Below are 15,802 nucleotides of genomic sequence, written 5' to 3'. Positions count from 1 at the left end.
CAAAACTAACTCCAGAAACTAGCCAAAAGATCCAATGCAGCAGAGCCTATAAATGTTGAAGACAGACGAAAGGCCAGTCTTGTGCTGGTTGAGTTGGCACAAAAGGACGCCTTCGAAGAAGAAATGCGAACATTGAGTCGAGGCAAACTGCCAAGTAGTTATCAGTTGTTCCAGCTTGACCCAGTATTGCAAGACGGTGTTCTTAGGGTGGGAGGTCGATTAAAGAGAGCCTCTTTATCTTATGATGTGAAACATCCAGTAATCTTACCAAGAGAGGGTGTGGTCACACGTCTGGTCTTAAGTTACTGCCATGAAAAAACACAGCACCAAGGCAGAGGTCAGACTCTCAACGAGTTAAGAGCAAATGGTTACTGGATTGTTGGTGGAAGCAAAGTTGTTGCTAACTACATCAGACAATGTGTCACATGCAGACGGGCTCGCAAATCAACAGAAACCCAAAAGATGGCGGATCTGCCTGCTTGCCGTGTTGACCCATCTCCACCATTCTCGTTCTGTGGGATGGATTGTTTCGGCCCCTTCTTCACTAAGCAGGGTCGTAAAGAGTATAAAAGATACGGGTTGATATTTACCTGTCTTTCCTCGAGGGCGATCCACATCGAAATATTGGACGATCTTACAACCGATGCCTTCATAAATGCATTGCGGTGTTTTATAGCTATCCGTGGAGCTGTAAGACAAATCAGGTCAGACCAAGGGACAAATTTCGTTGGAGCGAAAAACGAGATGACAAAGGCCCTAAAAGAAATGGACAAAGACAGAGTGAAGACTTACCTGGCAGAGAAACATTGCGACTTCACAATGAACGTTCCTGATGCCAGTCACATGGGAGGGGTTTGGGAACGGCAAATCAGGACAGTGAGAAGTGTTTTAAGCTCTGTCCTCTCAAAATGCACTGGAAGACTAGATGATGCTTCTCTAAGAACATTTTTCTATGAAGCCATGTCCATCGTAAACAGCCGCCCACTCACTACTGACAACATCAGTGATCCCAAAAGTCTAGAGCCACTCACCCCGAACCATATACTCACCATGAAAAGCTCTGTCCCGCTGCCTCCCCCTGGAAAGTTTGTGGCAGAAGATGTTTATGCAAGGAAAAGGTGGCGCAGGGTGCAATATCTGATGGAACAATTTTGGGGCAGATGGAGGAAAGAGTATCTAGCAAACATCACTCTCAGGCAACGCTGGCACTCTTCAAGACGGAACATGAAGATCGGAGATATCGTCATTCTCAAAGAAGAAGAGATTCCCCGCAACGAGTGGAAACTTGGAAGAATACTGGACGTTTGCGAAGATGCAGATGGACTTGTCAGAAAAGCCACAGTTCAAATAGGAAACAGAAAGCTTGGGAAAGAGGGTCAACGACTCACCAATCTTTCCATCCTTGAGCGTCCTATTCATAAACTAGTGGTGCTTGTAGAAAGCAACTAAGAGGGGTTATTGAAACCATCACTAAACACTTACTTGGGTGAGAAGTTAATTGTCTGTTTGACTTGAGAGATAGAAAGTACCAGTTGTATTTATGTAAATTACTAAATTTATTCAAATGTGCATAAGAGTTCTCAAAAATTGCAGTAATTTGGTGGGAGTGTAACTGTCTGAGAGACATTTTTGTTGATATTTTATTGTGAAAATTATAAGTATGTAAAAGGTAACTTTATTTTGAAAATCGGACTGTTCAGGATGTGATGGGTCACATGACCGGTTTAGTCATTTACATGTTATAGGATGCAAGCTAGCATACCTGCAGAGAGACTCATGCCTACAAAAAGTAACGCACAGCTACAAACTATTATTCTGCACGGTTCGAGAGGCGCACACGGTAACTTTAAGTTTAATTGGAATTTCAGTTGTTTCCACATTTGAGAGGTATTTGTGCGCACTTGTATTGTATGTTTACATGCAATTTGTGTCTTTGTTTTTACTTGTAGTTTTCACGGTGTCTGATAAGGAGAAGAGAGAAAATAAACCTTTCAAAGACAGCTGTATGAATCGTGGCCTTTATTTCGTCGGACCGGCGGCTATAGTCATGTTATTACATAATGTGTAATTGCTAGTGTTGGCATTTAGCTCAAAGCACCAACACTGCTCCAGAAGCCACACAGAGATGGCAACATGTTCATTTCTGCCTTGTCATGTGACCATTAGTAAATGTTGAATTTTTGCTGAGTCATCTTTGAAGGAAAAAAAGTTGCATGTGTCTCTGGTGCAAATAACCGCTGTGCTTGAATTGCACCTCAAACAAAATTCAATTCAACCCTTTGAGAAACTTATCTTGGACTTTTGCACTTAGAATTGTAGCTGCGATTACAATACAGATCCACAAATAGTTTTTTTTTAATATAGAGATCAATAAATAGAGAAAAATAAAAACAATCCACATGTACACAAAGTGCATATCAATGAGATCCACAGGCCACATAAATTGCCCATTACATACAGGGTTCGTACAGATGCTTGAAAGTCTGGAAAATGCTTGATTTTCAATCGAGTGTTTTCAAGGTTTGAAATGTGCTTGAAATCTGAACACTGTGCTGGAAAATGCTGGATTTTCTCTTTATTGACCAGTGTCGTAATTCAACAAATTTTTTTATTATGTAAATTTAAAAAAAATCTGTCGCAATGTTTTCTTCGCCACCGTCTTGTATGCACGAGTGCAGTTGCTCCCCGTGTTTTCTTTCCTGGCGCACGCGCCACACCTGGCGATCGCTCCAGGAATGATCCAGAACCACGAGTCGCTGCTCATGGACCTATTGCTCCCGATTACCATACCAGATATCTGTTTCCATTTGGTTATGACGAGGCCCTAATAACCGGCAGGCATAGGCTACTGTACGGCTGCAAAAAGTACCTCCAGCTGTAGCAGGCTACACAATGGGGGAATCGGCACTTAAAGTCATGCAAAAGGTAAATCAGTTTAGAATTTTTTTTCGTTAAAACTTATCGGACAATGTCACTCTGGATGACTGTTCATTCGTGTTCTTTTTTGTAAGTTGCACCAAATCCCGAGTTTGTATGTGTTATTGACTTGTTGATACAAATAAATAGCATGCTAAATTGATGCTCAACACCGTTAGCAATTAGCTGACCAGCTAGTTCTCAATAGTGTATTGCTCCAAATCCATGTTGTTAGCTAGATAACGTAAGCTTGGGGGTTACTTCATTGTAACGTGATGTTACACTCAGCGGGGTTAGCTCGATGCAGCTCCCATAACAAGTTGTAGGCCTATAACCTAATCCATTAGTCACACTGTAGTGAGATTAGTTACAGAACCAAGATCCGACATTTTAATTTTGTGAAGTTGTCGAAGTCGAGAACGGTCTTTGCTGTCAAGTGATTTCAGTCCACAGTCTCAGCATGTTAACGCTATGTCGCCATATTTGTACTGATGCTTTATTGGACCAGAGCCCACTTAGTCCCATTTACGTTCTGAAATCATGGACATATTGGCTTAAATACCTTTATTTTATTTGACTGAAAGCCCTTTTTGGGAGGATCACTTTTTGGCAACACACCAACATACACAAACTGTAATCTGGAAACCTAGCAATATTGAAAATGTCTGGTCATACACAAGCTCAAGAATGTATTTAAATATATAATATCCAGGCATACATTTATACATATTGTTATAATTCAGCCCGGGGAAAAAAGGGGTGCAAAGGCTGTATTTGCCCTTTGTTATTCTTACGTGTGTGTGTGTGTGTGTGTGTGTGTGTGTGTGTGTGTGTGTGTGTGTGTGTGTGTGTGTGTGCAGGGCCGACCATAAGGGGTAGAAAGTGGGAAAGCTTTCTTGGGCCCAGCCCTTGGGGGGCTCATGGTCTTCAGAGGCCAAGAACCTAACTGAGCCTAACATTATTTTTAACAGAAATATTCACTATAACCATTTAAAACTTGCACAACCATAACGATAAAACAAACATTTTAAATATTGTAACTTAGGTAAAATGCCAATATCTATTCCTCTGCTACCCTCTGCTTCATGTCCGTCCTGTGTGCACGGCACGCTGAAAAAAAGTCGCTAACACCAATTTTAAAAAGCCTGGCTCAGAGCCATTAGCTGTTTATATTTATTTACGATTTTGACATTTCGGGGAACGGGCTAGGCGGGGCACTGGCTCTGAGAGACACATTAACGTGGTTAGTAAACATAAACAAACATTCGCCAAGTGTTCGCTAGAGATTAGCTTAGCCTTTTAGACATCATAACATACTCCCCCACCCTTACCCAGGGCAGGTGGGCTGGGTACCACAAAACTGAGCTGAGGGGGAATGGAGGCTGGCCAGGGAACTTGTATAATTTATAATTTGACCCCTTATACAGTATAAGCCTTGTTGGCTTCCCACCTAGTTGTAGTAATGTGTTAATCACAAAATAAATATACATTTGTTCTCCCAGGAATTTTAGAATCTTTCAGCCCAGCCTCCATTTAATTTGAACTCTCAAAAAATAATCTAGTCTTGAAGAGCTTTTTTAAGTTTGAGCTACAGTAAAATTATTTCCTTGATTAATTCAGGTGTCTCCATATCAGATAAATGTAGTTCTTTAATGTATTCATTTCCTTTACTTTTTTGTGCCATATGGTTACAAAATTTGGTTTTGATATATTGTTGTACAGTTTTGGCTGGATTGTTTTACCTGAGTCGTCCTGCTACTTGTGTCTGGGTGTTATTCTATGAATTGTGAAAAGTATTTGGACCCCTCAGGTAAAACAGAAAACATTCTTATAAAGTTGACAAGGTAATTACTTTGTTGTTTTCCTGAGTCTACTAACAGGTTTAAATGTCTTAACGTACATTTTTGTGTCAAAGAATTTCCCTTTGGGGACAATAAGGTCCAAAGTCTTTGATCTATGTCTTCAGGTTGACGCCAGCAGCCAGGTACAATTTGAAAAATGTTCCATGAGTTTCATGTCACATACTGAACATACTGCATAGACAACCAGACCCAGGTGTCACACCATAAGGATGTCTGACCAGTTCTTTACTGCACCTCAGGGGCGGCCCGCAGCATAGGCAATGTCTGTAATAGTGTCCTTTGTTGTTGCCTGCTCCTGTGATAAACCTAGTGAATACTCAAGAAAACCAATGTTATTTTGTAAATATCTGTTGAATATTAAGCAATTGCGTGAGTTTTAGGGTATTACAATAAATTGGTAAGTAAGTCAGAAATGTGCTACTATTTTTAAAAACATATAATAATCACAAAAGAGTCCTTTTTCTCACTTGAGCTACTGTTCCCCAAACTCTCGCTGCATGTCCCTAGTTGATAAGATAGTTAGTCTCTCTACAAATACATGTATGTGTTTATTTAGGGATGAGCGCACACACACACACACACACACACACACACACACACATTGATACAAGTGAAGTATGAGTAAGGGGGGCCCATTGACAGGAGGTTTTCAGGGGCCCAGCCATTTGTGTCGGCGGGCCTGTGTGTGTGTGTGTGTGTGTGTGTGTGTGTGTGTGTGAAATAAGTTATTAATTAGTAACCATTTCCTACATCTAGACCTATTGATTATCATTATGGCATTTTCAACTGAATCACAGCAGCACTGATATAGTGACAATATGCTCCATCTCATGTGATATTGCTCAAGTAGGCCTACAGATGAAACTCGAAAAATTTGAATATCGTGCAAAAGTTCATTTATTTCAGTAATTCAACTTAAAAGGTGAAACTAAAATATTATATACTCATTACATGTAAAGTGAGATATTTCAAGCCTTCATTTGTTATACTTGTATTTATTATGGTTTACAGCTTATGAAAACCCCGAGTTCAAAATCTCTGAGCATTTTAATATTACATAAAAATCAATAAAAAAGGGATTTTAAATACAGAAATGTCGGCCCTATATAAAGTATAATCATCGATATGTACTCAGTACGTGGTTTGGGCCCCTTTTGAATGAATTCCAATTAATTTTCCATGATATTCTAATAATATGAGTATCACCTGTATAGTCATGTTGTTATTAACCTGATTGATGGTCATTTTGGGCATATGAACTAAACTGATAAAGGTCTCCTTAGGGCCATACTGCAAATTGGTGATTGTCCATATACATTATATGAACACTCCCATTTTACAGATAAGGCAATGTATGAAATCATAAGCATTTATTTATATACTGTATATTTAAAGCTTTGTCTTCCTTGAAAAAGTTGACATGTTATCTTGATAGTGCTGGAAAAGTGCTTGAATTTTACTCTTAAAAAGCTGTACGAACCCTGTACATAGACAGAACACTGTGACGTTGTTGCAACCCAATGGACAAAAGACCTGTGGGCTGTTAAACGTGCACTTGTGGACTGTAAATGAACATCTTAGCCATTTGGAAGAGGGCTCGTGAACACACTATGAGGTAAGCTGGACAAAAAAAAAACATATTTGGTATAAAATTTAAATACATTTATTTTTCTTTTCTGGGTGGTTAAGCTACATGTGGCTTACCCACACTGTGAAATCAAGGGTGTAGGGAAAGGATCCATACTGCAATGACCCAATAATAACAATTGAATTCTTGTGTGAGCTTTACGGAGGTCATAAAGATGCATTTCTCCTCTATGTGGGAGAGGCCTACTGGTGAGAAACATGACAGACAGACTAACAAACAGACAGACAGACAGACAGACAGGCAGACAGAGAGACAGACCATCCCTCTCAACTATTTGACACCTCCCTACAAATAGTTAAACTGTATCAAAGCTAGTAGTTAATCTTTTGAGAGGCTTCAAAGTGCTCTCTAGCTGGCTCCTTTCAGCCATTCTGGAGCTCCTTCTCTGTGAACGGAGCAGACACTTCCCTCTGGAGATGAACCTATCGGCCGTGTCCAAGAAGCTGTGGTGCGTCCACAAACAGCTGGTCCTGCTGCTCACGCCACTCGTCTTTCTGCCTTTACTTTTTACTCTGCCGGAAAAGGTGAGGGATTTTTGAGTTTTACACTTTAGCATTCATGTGTGCGTTCATTCAGCATTTTGCATGACAAATGAATTAATCACATTAACTTGTCTAAACACGACTGTCCTGCCTATTATGAGTGTATTATATGTCTAAAAATCAAACAAGGCAGCATTTGTTTTGTATCTATCATGATGTAGAAGCAGTTTTTGGTTGAAAAAACTTCACAAAAGTCCAATATGAAAACAAATCTTTACTTAGTTCCAAAATACAATACAGATGATTACAATCAGTATTCATGCATGGAGAGAAGGCCATAGCATCATGCTCAGAGCAATGCCAGGGTCTTGACTTAGTTGTATACACAAAATGAGCTGCTTGCAACACAATGGTTAACATGGCCAGATAGGTAGAATAACAATGGAACAATCAATTTTGGTTCCTGATGAAATCAAAAATTTTCAAAGATTGACTATTGATATAAGATTAAAAAATTCACTGTTTGATGACATTGCACCAGAGGACTAAGACAGTCAGAAATGTCTTAATTAGGACTGGAAAAATTATTTGACTTGTTGAAAAATAGTGCAACTATTTAGACAATCAATCAAAGCTTCTCGAATGCTGTTTTTCTTTATATATAATTGTAAACAAAACATTTAAAGACGTCATCTTGGGCTCTGTGAGGCTGTTCATATTGTTGGACATTGCAATAATGTAATACTGTTTCCGGAAACACACTGTTTAGTCCATCACCTGTAAAACACAATGGTGTAGTTAATTTCCTTCCTATTTTTCCTGAAAAACCTTTTGCTTGTTTTCAAATCTGGCTGAACCTTAGTAACCTTGCATGTTTCTCATTTCTTAGGAGGGAAAATGTCTTTACGTGGTGGTGCTGATGGCTATGTTCTGGTGCACGGAGGCCCTCCCTCTGGCCGTCACTGCCATGCTTCCCGTTTGCCTCTTCCCAACCCTGGGAATTCTTCCATCCAAGAAAGTTTGCCCTCAGTACTTCCTGGAAACCAACTTTCTCTTTCTCAGCGGCCTTGTGATGGCGTCGTCCATCGAAGAGTGGGGGCTTCATCGCAGGATCGCCCTTAAAGTCCTGAGTATTGTGGGAGTAAAACCAGCTTGGTGAGAAAACTTAACAAACAACCAAGATTTGATCATATTAACAAGTTTCACCTGTGTATCAAAAACCTCCATCGTTGTCTAAAAACTATTACAAACACAATACTGTTTCAACATCACATGTTCTTTTGGGCATTGTCTTTTAGTGACACTGTTCCTTTTTCAGTGTTGGACTGTAAAATCAACCTTGTCCTGTCAGTGACAGTGATCCTCCAGGTCAGCAGCTGTGTCTTTTTTGATGTTTCTGATTTGAGATTGTGGATTAAATTACATTATTTTCCTTCAGGCTGATACTGGGAATGATGCTGACCTCGTCCTCCCTGTCCATGTGGCTCAGCAACACGGCCACAACGGCCATGATGCTCCCTATCGCTAACGCCATCCTGGAGGGTTTGTTTGGAGACCTGGAGACGCTGAAGAAGAACAGCAAGTCCATAGAGGATCCTGAGGGGGATGTATTAAATGGTACGTATACTATTACTATTACATCTCACACACACACACACACACACACACACACACACACACACACACACACACACACACACACACTTTAACACACATAATTATGTGTCTGTGTTGTGTTTACAGCTGCAGAATTCAATAAATTCCACTTAAAGTGTGTTGTCAAAAGTCTCCTGACTTTAATAAAACGTGTCGACATGTTGTATTATTTTAACTTTGTCCATGTGAGCTAGTAATATGTAATCGGATGTATGAACTTTGAACAGTTTTTCCACGGATACAAAGTTAGCCAATATTCAGGTGGTAAGTGATTAATTATGCTGAACGGACTTAAAGTCATCTATTAAATACTGTATGTACAGTATTTACAACCCTCCCCCCCAAGAGCCAAAACTTGTAACCCATGTTTACATCACATATTACAGTAATGACACAAACTCTTTGCTTCACTTTCCTTCAGGTCCGTCGAATGTAAAGCTGCATTCACTGCCCTCTGTGACCTCTGAAAAACAAATACTGTCAGCAGAAGGGTAAGAAAACAACATGATAGAATGCAGTACATCATCCTCATCCTCATCTCAACTCAAATGAAAACAATGAAAGAATAGCTCAGCTCCTCCCAAAAGCCAATACATCTAAGAAATAGCCTGGAACATAACTTTGCCCAAAACTCAAATTTGATTTTTTTTACACTTTTCTACAAACTTCACACAATATATAATGTGTGAATAATTCAACTTTAACATTGGTCTGTGGCGGTTTACATTAGCTGCTGGTCGTAACTTTATATTCATTGTCCATACATTGCAGTAGTGTCTTCATATCAAACTCTCAGCAATAAATAACAAATAGGCATGTTTTCCCAAAAGTAGTTTTCTTGTTAAAACAGTGTCGAGCATAACTTCTTTGACCTACAATAGGCCCTAATCATTTCCAAACTCTGATGGAGTTAATCTGCTTATCTAATGTCCATTTAAGGTAATAATTAAAATACTTAAAACTTCTAAAGGACGGATGAGATGGAGCAGATAGAGACGAGGACAGCTGAGGAGATCCGATCGGAGTCGCAGTATCAGCTGAAGGTGTGGAAAGGGTTTCTCATCTGTATTCCTTATGCAGCCAGTATCGGAGGCACAGCCACGCTGACCGGCACCGCACCCAACCTCATCCTGATTGGACAGCTGAAAAGGTATCTTTTTATTTTGCCTTTTATTCAAAATGTGATATCACAAAAAACAATTACGGAAGACAAAAATCATTATTTATTAATGCCGTTATCTTGAGATACAAGCTTGATTGTATCGCAATCCTGAAATAATAGGAAACAACCTTATTATCAGGTTTTATCGAGAAAACAAGATAATTGACTTGTGATCTTTGTGATGGAAGTTCTGTTAAGGTTGGAGGTCAACTCAGGTGGAAGAATATTTCAGGAGACTTGGATGAATTATGAAGCAATATTTATTACAGACTTGGCCAAGGAGAACCGGACTGCAACTCTCATGACTTGCACTTCAATTCTGACAAACTCATGCTTAGAGCTGTGTTTTAACCTTGCGCTATCTCTACCACCTTCCCGGCTCGGGCACCAAGCGTACCAATGTTTTGGTTCAGAGCTGAACACAGTGAACCATAACATTCTGGAGTCTAAGGAGATGAGACTTTATCTATACAACTGACCTAAGTGTCTCCTAACAGGCTCCAGGGCTGACCTAGAGTCTGAGAGACAGACACACAGGATAGGCATGGCCTATTAATCTTTCCCATTAATATTACAACTAAAGACCCAAAATTCCCTCACAATCTTTATTTACTTTTATAATAAGAGGAAACCGTTGGATTTCTCGAGATCACAAAATAATTAACTATCAAAAGATAACAGCATCCATAAAATCCTTTTTCACAGATTAACAATAATTTCTTTGCTCTCTAGCTACTTTCCAGATTGCGACCTCATCAATTTTGGCTCTTGGTTTGCGTTTGCCTTCCCGCTCATGCTCATCTTCCTGTTTTTTGGATGGATTTGGATCGCCTTTCTCTACGGGGGATTGAATACACGGTAAGTGTCAGATGTTTTCTAACTGCAGATAAGGACATTTTAAAACAATCATGTTAAAAAATAATATATGTTCTCCCCTACAGAAGCCGAGACCAGCCATGTTTGCAATTTCTTTTGATGCCGTTATATTGTTTCTCGTATGATTTTTAATTCAGTCATCTCAAAACTATAAGTTAATTGTCACATTGTGATAATCAAATCGTAATCACAAAAGGGCAATAGTGATCTTGAGAAAACGTCTTTTTTTTAAAAACAAAAGATATAATTAAAAAATGATTGCAAGCATGGCAGTTCTCGGCTTCCATACTTCTCTTACTATGTCTCTTTTTATTTTATGCAGATTGTGCTTCCAGAGAGACGACCACAGATCCCGGGCAGAGGCCAAAGCAAAGGCTGTGATCGAAGACGATTACAAAAAACTAGGCCCCATGAAGTGAGGACTCTTGTAAATCTACAAAATCTCATTCCGTGCAAACTTTATCTTAATGTTTGTAACTTTGCCTGCTCCATTCCAGCTTTGCAGAGGGAGCGATCTCGTTCTTTTTTGTACTGTTTGCCCTCCTCCTGTTCACCAGAGATCCCAAATTCATCACTGGCTGGTCTGTGTTTTTTGAGAAAGGGTAAGAAAGGACACACTGATGGAAAGATAGAGTATTTTGCTCTCCGTGTTCGCAAATGATCATAAAATCTCTATGTTGAGGTGCCTGTTAGTTGTCTATCTCTATTAATTATTTCCTCTCGTTTGTCATGCAGGTATGTCTCAGACGCAGTCACAGGTGTCATCATTACGTCTGTACTGTTCTTCTTCCCTTCGCAGAAACCTTCTCTGAGCTGGTGGTTTGACCCTCAAGGTCAGTGAGCTCTTAAACAACACACTTATTAACATGTCATTTACGAGACAAAGTACTCTGATTTCAGCTATCTAAATTATTCTATTTTTTTCAACGATTGTGATAATATTGTTAAATTTGTTATAGTATGAATACGTTTGATTATGTAATTCTCAAACAAAGACCTTTAAACATCCATCAAAGAGATATAAAACCAGTTGGCAGTTTGTGGTTCTGCAACAGGACAAGTCAGTTTTGGAATATTGATAACCGAGAATTGCTGAAAAATTCAAAGGCCTTTCGGTTTTGCCTTTAGTGCAGTGATTGCATAAAACATAAGAGAAAAAATTATCTGAGGAATGTTAATAATGTAGATTATAGTCTGAGTTTCCTGTCTGGAGTTGAACAGTTTCTCTGTTTCTGTGATTAAAATAATCTCTCAGAGCTAGGTTGTCCCACTTTAGGGTTTTTCCTGGTAAGCGTGTGTGTGTGTGTGTGTGTGTGTGTGTGTGTGTGTGAGAGAGAGAGAGAGCATGTGCACAAACTCGTACTCAAGTGCATTTTGTGTGTTGGAGGCACGTGTTTGCGATTGTGCATATTTTGTTCAGCTGGTCAAATAAACCACTGGAAGCAAGCAAAAGAAACAAAACAAAAACAAATCATGGGGTTCATTTGTTCCATTCAAAGTAGGTCAAATTTTAGGATAGAGGAGAATACAACTTCTGCAGAAAAATTGTCTCTAAATTTCCTACAAAAAATACAATGAAAAACTATTTAAAAAAAATCTGCACAAGAACATGGATATATAAGATATAAATAAATATGGTGATGTAGATACATATAAGTACACAAGGTAATAAAAAAATAGTACCAATAAAGGAGTTTAATTGAACTATATTAACCTCATATTGATGTCATAGAAAACATTGGGCTTATAAATAATGACATATAAAGTATTTCCTATGATATATTAATAATGATAATCATTTCCAAGCGCAGAAACATCACAGCTCTGTATCTATATTAAGAATTTATATAGGCCCTACATATGATATCAAAATCTTTTAAGTTCTTCAATGTTTTCCTCCATTTGTTTCCTCAGCTTCAAATACTCCTTATGTCCCTCTCTTATCGTGGAAGAAAGCTCAGGAATCTGTTCCCTGGAATATCATTCTGTTGCTCGGTGGCGGCTTTGCGATGGCTAAAGCCTGTGAGGTACATGAGCAAGAGTTTGACATTGTGGGAAATACACTTGTGTTAACTGCCAAATGTTAGTTCAGAAGATGCAATATCATTTTCAGGTATGTATGATTAAATATTAAGCTAATTAGCTTAGCTTAACATGAAGGCTGAAAATAAAGGGAAAAAGCAAGCTTGACTCTGTCCAAGTGTAACAAAACACATCTATACTAATTACTGTGTACTATTTGTATATTGCTTGAACTGTAGTAAAACAGAAAAAGTGTGTTATTTTACTCAGACTTATGTACTGACTTCATGGGATTTCTGCTGATTGTCTGCATGGCATCTTCATGAGTCATGACAACTGCTTTATCTTAAATCGGGTACCTCTGTTCTTACACTTGCTATTTTTAAGTGCATAAGTGTGTTCATACAAATTACAATTGAAGTGAACAATTAGACACTTCTCACCCTCAACGGTCACCCTCATCTTGCCTACAGAGGCAGGACTGTCAATACATTTCAAAATAAGTGGCAATAGAGAAAATGGTTTAAGCCACACAATATATTATAACATGTCATGCACCAGTAAAAACACAAATATTTTATTACAATAGATAAATGTATACTGTTCAAGTTGCAAGTCACTTGTAAAGTCCCCAAAAAACACTCAGAAGAACAGCTGTCAAAAGTGAATGACAGGCATGTTTGCTTTGAGACAATTCCCTGTAGATGTCAGTGTACTATGTAAATTCTAATACTACTAAGTAAATACAGTAAAATAAATACAGTGTACTTCATGTAAGTGTTCTAACAGAAGTACCCAATTTGAGACACAAACAAGACTGGGTTTTCAGTAAGATTAAACAAACATGAGAGTGTTATAGTATGAATCTTCTTATGCAACTTGTTAAGAACGTGTCATACTGTATATCTGTTGAGTAAATGTATCTCTCCTCTCTCCTGTACTGGTCTGCTCTGCTGTGGTTCTGTTCTCCACTTTGCTTTATTTTGTTATGATTTGATCTTTTGACCCTTAACCCGGATCGTGTGGCGTTTGGCAGGAGTCTGGACTCGCAGCGTGGATCGGTGGCCACCTCCAGCCTTTGGCCACGGTCCCTCCCGGTGCAGCTGTGATGTTGATCACTGGTTTCCTGGCCCTTTTCACTGAGTTCGCCAGCAACACGGCCACGATCATCATATTTTTACCCGTCATTGCTGAACTGGTAAGAATGACTCGTCACAAGCAAATTTTGACAAAAAGTGACTCCACCTTTAATCAACTTTAAACAAATATAGTGCAATCGAGTTTTAAATATCATTATATAATTTAATGCAAAGATGAAGATGACATAGAGACAAACTGGAAGACTCTGTTTCAAGCTGCAGCACTGGGCATGGAACAGGGTTTGTAGGGTTTGTTGCTGACCCTGTCCGTTACAGTATATTTGTCAATGGCTTAGTATGCTTGTTAAACCCTTGCAATAGATGTCTTGTGTCTGTGGCCTGTTGGACATTAACTGCTCTTGTCAGTAATCATTATGTGGGGGCGTTTGTACTTTGAAATGGTGCAAATCACGGTCACGCTCAGGAAATCGTTTACAGGATGTAATAGGAGGTTTGTTGTTGTGGGGTCTCATTTATATTGAAAATAATAATTCAGAACCAAAATATATATTTTTTAATGAAAGGGTAAGTTCACAAACATTGGCTTCTGAAAAGCCTCGACAGCTATTGCGTTAACTGCCATGCTATTTATTACAGAAACTCATGTTCCCCTCGGTATGAATTGTAAATACCTTGGTGATGAAAAACATTTCATCTAGCGCCGCCATCAGGTCAAACTTATTTTTCCAATTCTTATTATAACCAAATTCTTGCTTAACTAATGAGAATCCCATTGACCTCTGCTGCATGTTGATTTTAGTAGAACATCTTCTTGCTAACCCACTAAACCAGGATGTAAAACATTAAACCTTTCATATTTTTAGCATTGTCATTGTGAACATGTTAGCCTGCTAATGTTAGCACCTAGCTCAAAGCCTAAGAAGAGTCTTGCAGACCTGCTTGAATGGATGGACAAAAAGTAAACATTTTAAAAAGAGATAATGCCAAATGCAAACAATCTTCCTGACATATTTGGTATCTCTGGTCACCTTTAAATCTTGGCTAGAATAAAACTGCTCTTGGCTTCAACAACGCTTGGCCATGTAGAATAAGTTTTTGCAGTATTGGCAAAAACAAATGTGCAACTCTGGAATGAAGCTGTCCAAAACAAGGTTTATGAAATTATTTACAGTAGTATATTCTATCCTAAAAAATGTGCTGGTCATTGTTTTGTCTTTGTTTTAACAGGCTATTCATGTCTCGGTCAACCCTCTGTACTTCATGATACCTGCAACAGTAGGATGTTCATACGCCTTTATGCTGCCAGTGTCCACGCCGCCCAACTCCATCGCCTTCGCATCGGGACATTTATTGGTCAAAGACATGGTAACGTCATCACGTCAGCACTTGACACAAATTCATTACCTTAAATACCATATATAAGATACACCTATTTATGCAGCAGTTGGTCTTGACCGAGTAATTTGATTGTACGAGAGACATTCCATCTTTATAACCTATCCTCCTGTTTCCTGCCTCTGTGTTATCAGGTAAAAACCGGCGTTGTCATGAACATCCTCGGAATCCTCTCGGTCTCCCTGGCAATGAACACGTGGGGCGTTGTCATGTTTGACTTGAACTCGTATCCAGACTGGGCTCACCCCATCAACAAGTCTGCTGTTGCTACAGATGCGCTCTTCACATCTCTCCAGTCGCTCAATGCTACGCTCTGAACGCAGCGTTAGCTAACGAGGAAGTATAATTGTGATGATTGTACAAAGATTTAACACTAAACAGGGACAAGACGTCTACGCTGTGTCACTTATACTAGTGCAGTTCCCGTCCAAAAAACTTCAAACTCAATCAAGGATGCACACCTTCGTGCCGTGCGCAAGCAATATCCGGAAGCTCAGGTCGATCTGACTAAAACTCAGAGAGATATGCGAGTCACAGACAGACAGACAGACGTTTCTTGCTTTATAGATGGATGTCAGAACGCTCTGGGAGCTTCAGCTGTTACCTGTTTGTTTTATGTGTGACCAAGTTTTTATTGGTTTTTAATTTTTCATTTATTTTTGACTTACCAATTTACAGGGGTA

At 39.1% G+C, this 15,802-nt stretch overlaps 1 protein-coding gene across 1 annotated transcript; it reads left to right on the top strand.

The window, feature by feature from the left end:
* Positions 1 to 6,842: 6,842 nt before the first annotated feature.
* Positions 6,843 to 15,436, top strand: slc13a3 (solute carrier family 13 member 3; the record flags this gene model as incomplete). Its single annotated transcript, XM_080031260.1, has 13 exons — positions 6,843 to 6,950; positions 7,798 to 8,063; positions 8,347 to 8,525; positions 8,986 to 9,055; positions 9,535 to 9,714; positions 10,459 to 10,584; positions 10,925 to 11,017; positions 11,100 to 11,204; positions 11,338 to 11,435; positions 12,517 to 12,629; positions 13,661 to 13,822; positions 14,952 to 15,089; positions 15,254 to 15,436. 13 exons carry the CDS (start codon positions 6,843 to 6,845, stop codon positions 15,434 to 15,436), a joined length of 1,821 nt encoding a protein of 606 aa, XP_079887386.1.
* Between the last annotated feature and the right edge of the window lie 366 nt (positions 15,437 to 15,802).

This window comes from Ammodytes marinus (assembly GCF_949987685.1).
Source record: "Ammodytes marinus genome assembly, chromosome: 7".
Classification (NCBI taxonomy): domain Eukaryota; kingdom Metazoa; phylum Chordata; class Actinopteri; order Uranoscopiformes; family Ammodytidae; genus Ammodytes; species Ammodytes marinus.
The sequence above is the reverse complement of the archived record's forward strand: the minus strand, read 5'-3'. Positions and strand labels throughout refer to the sequence as shown.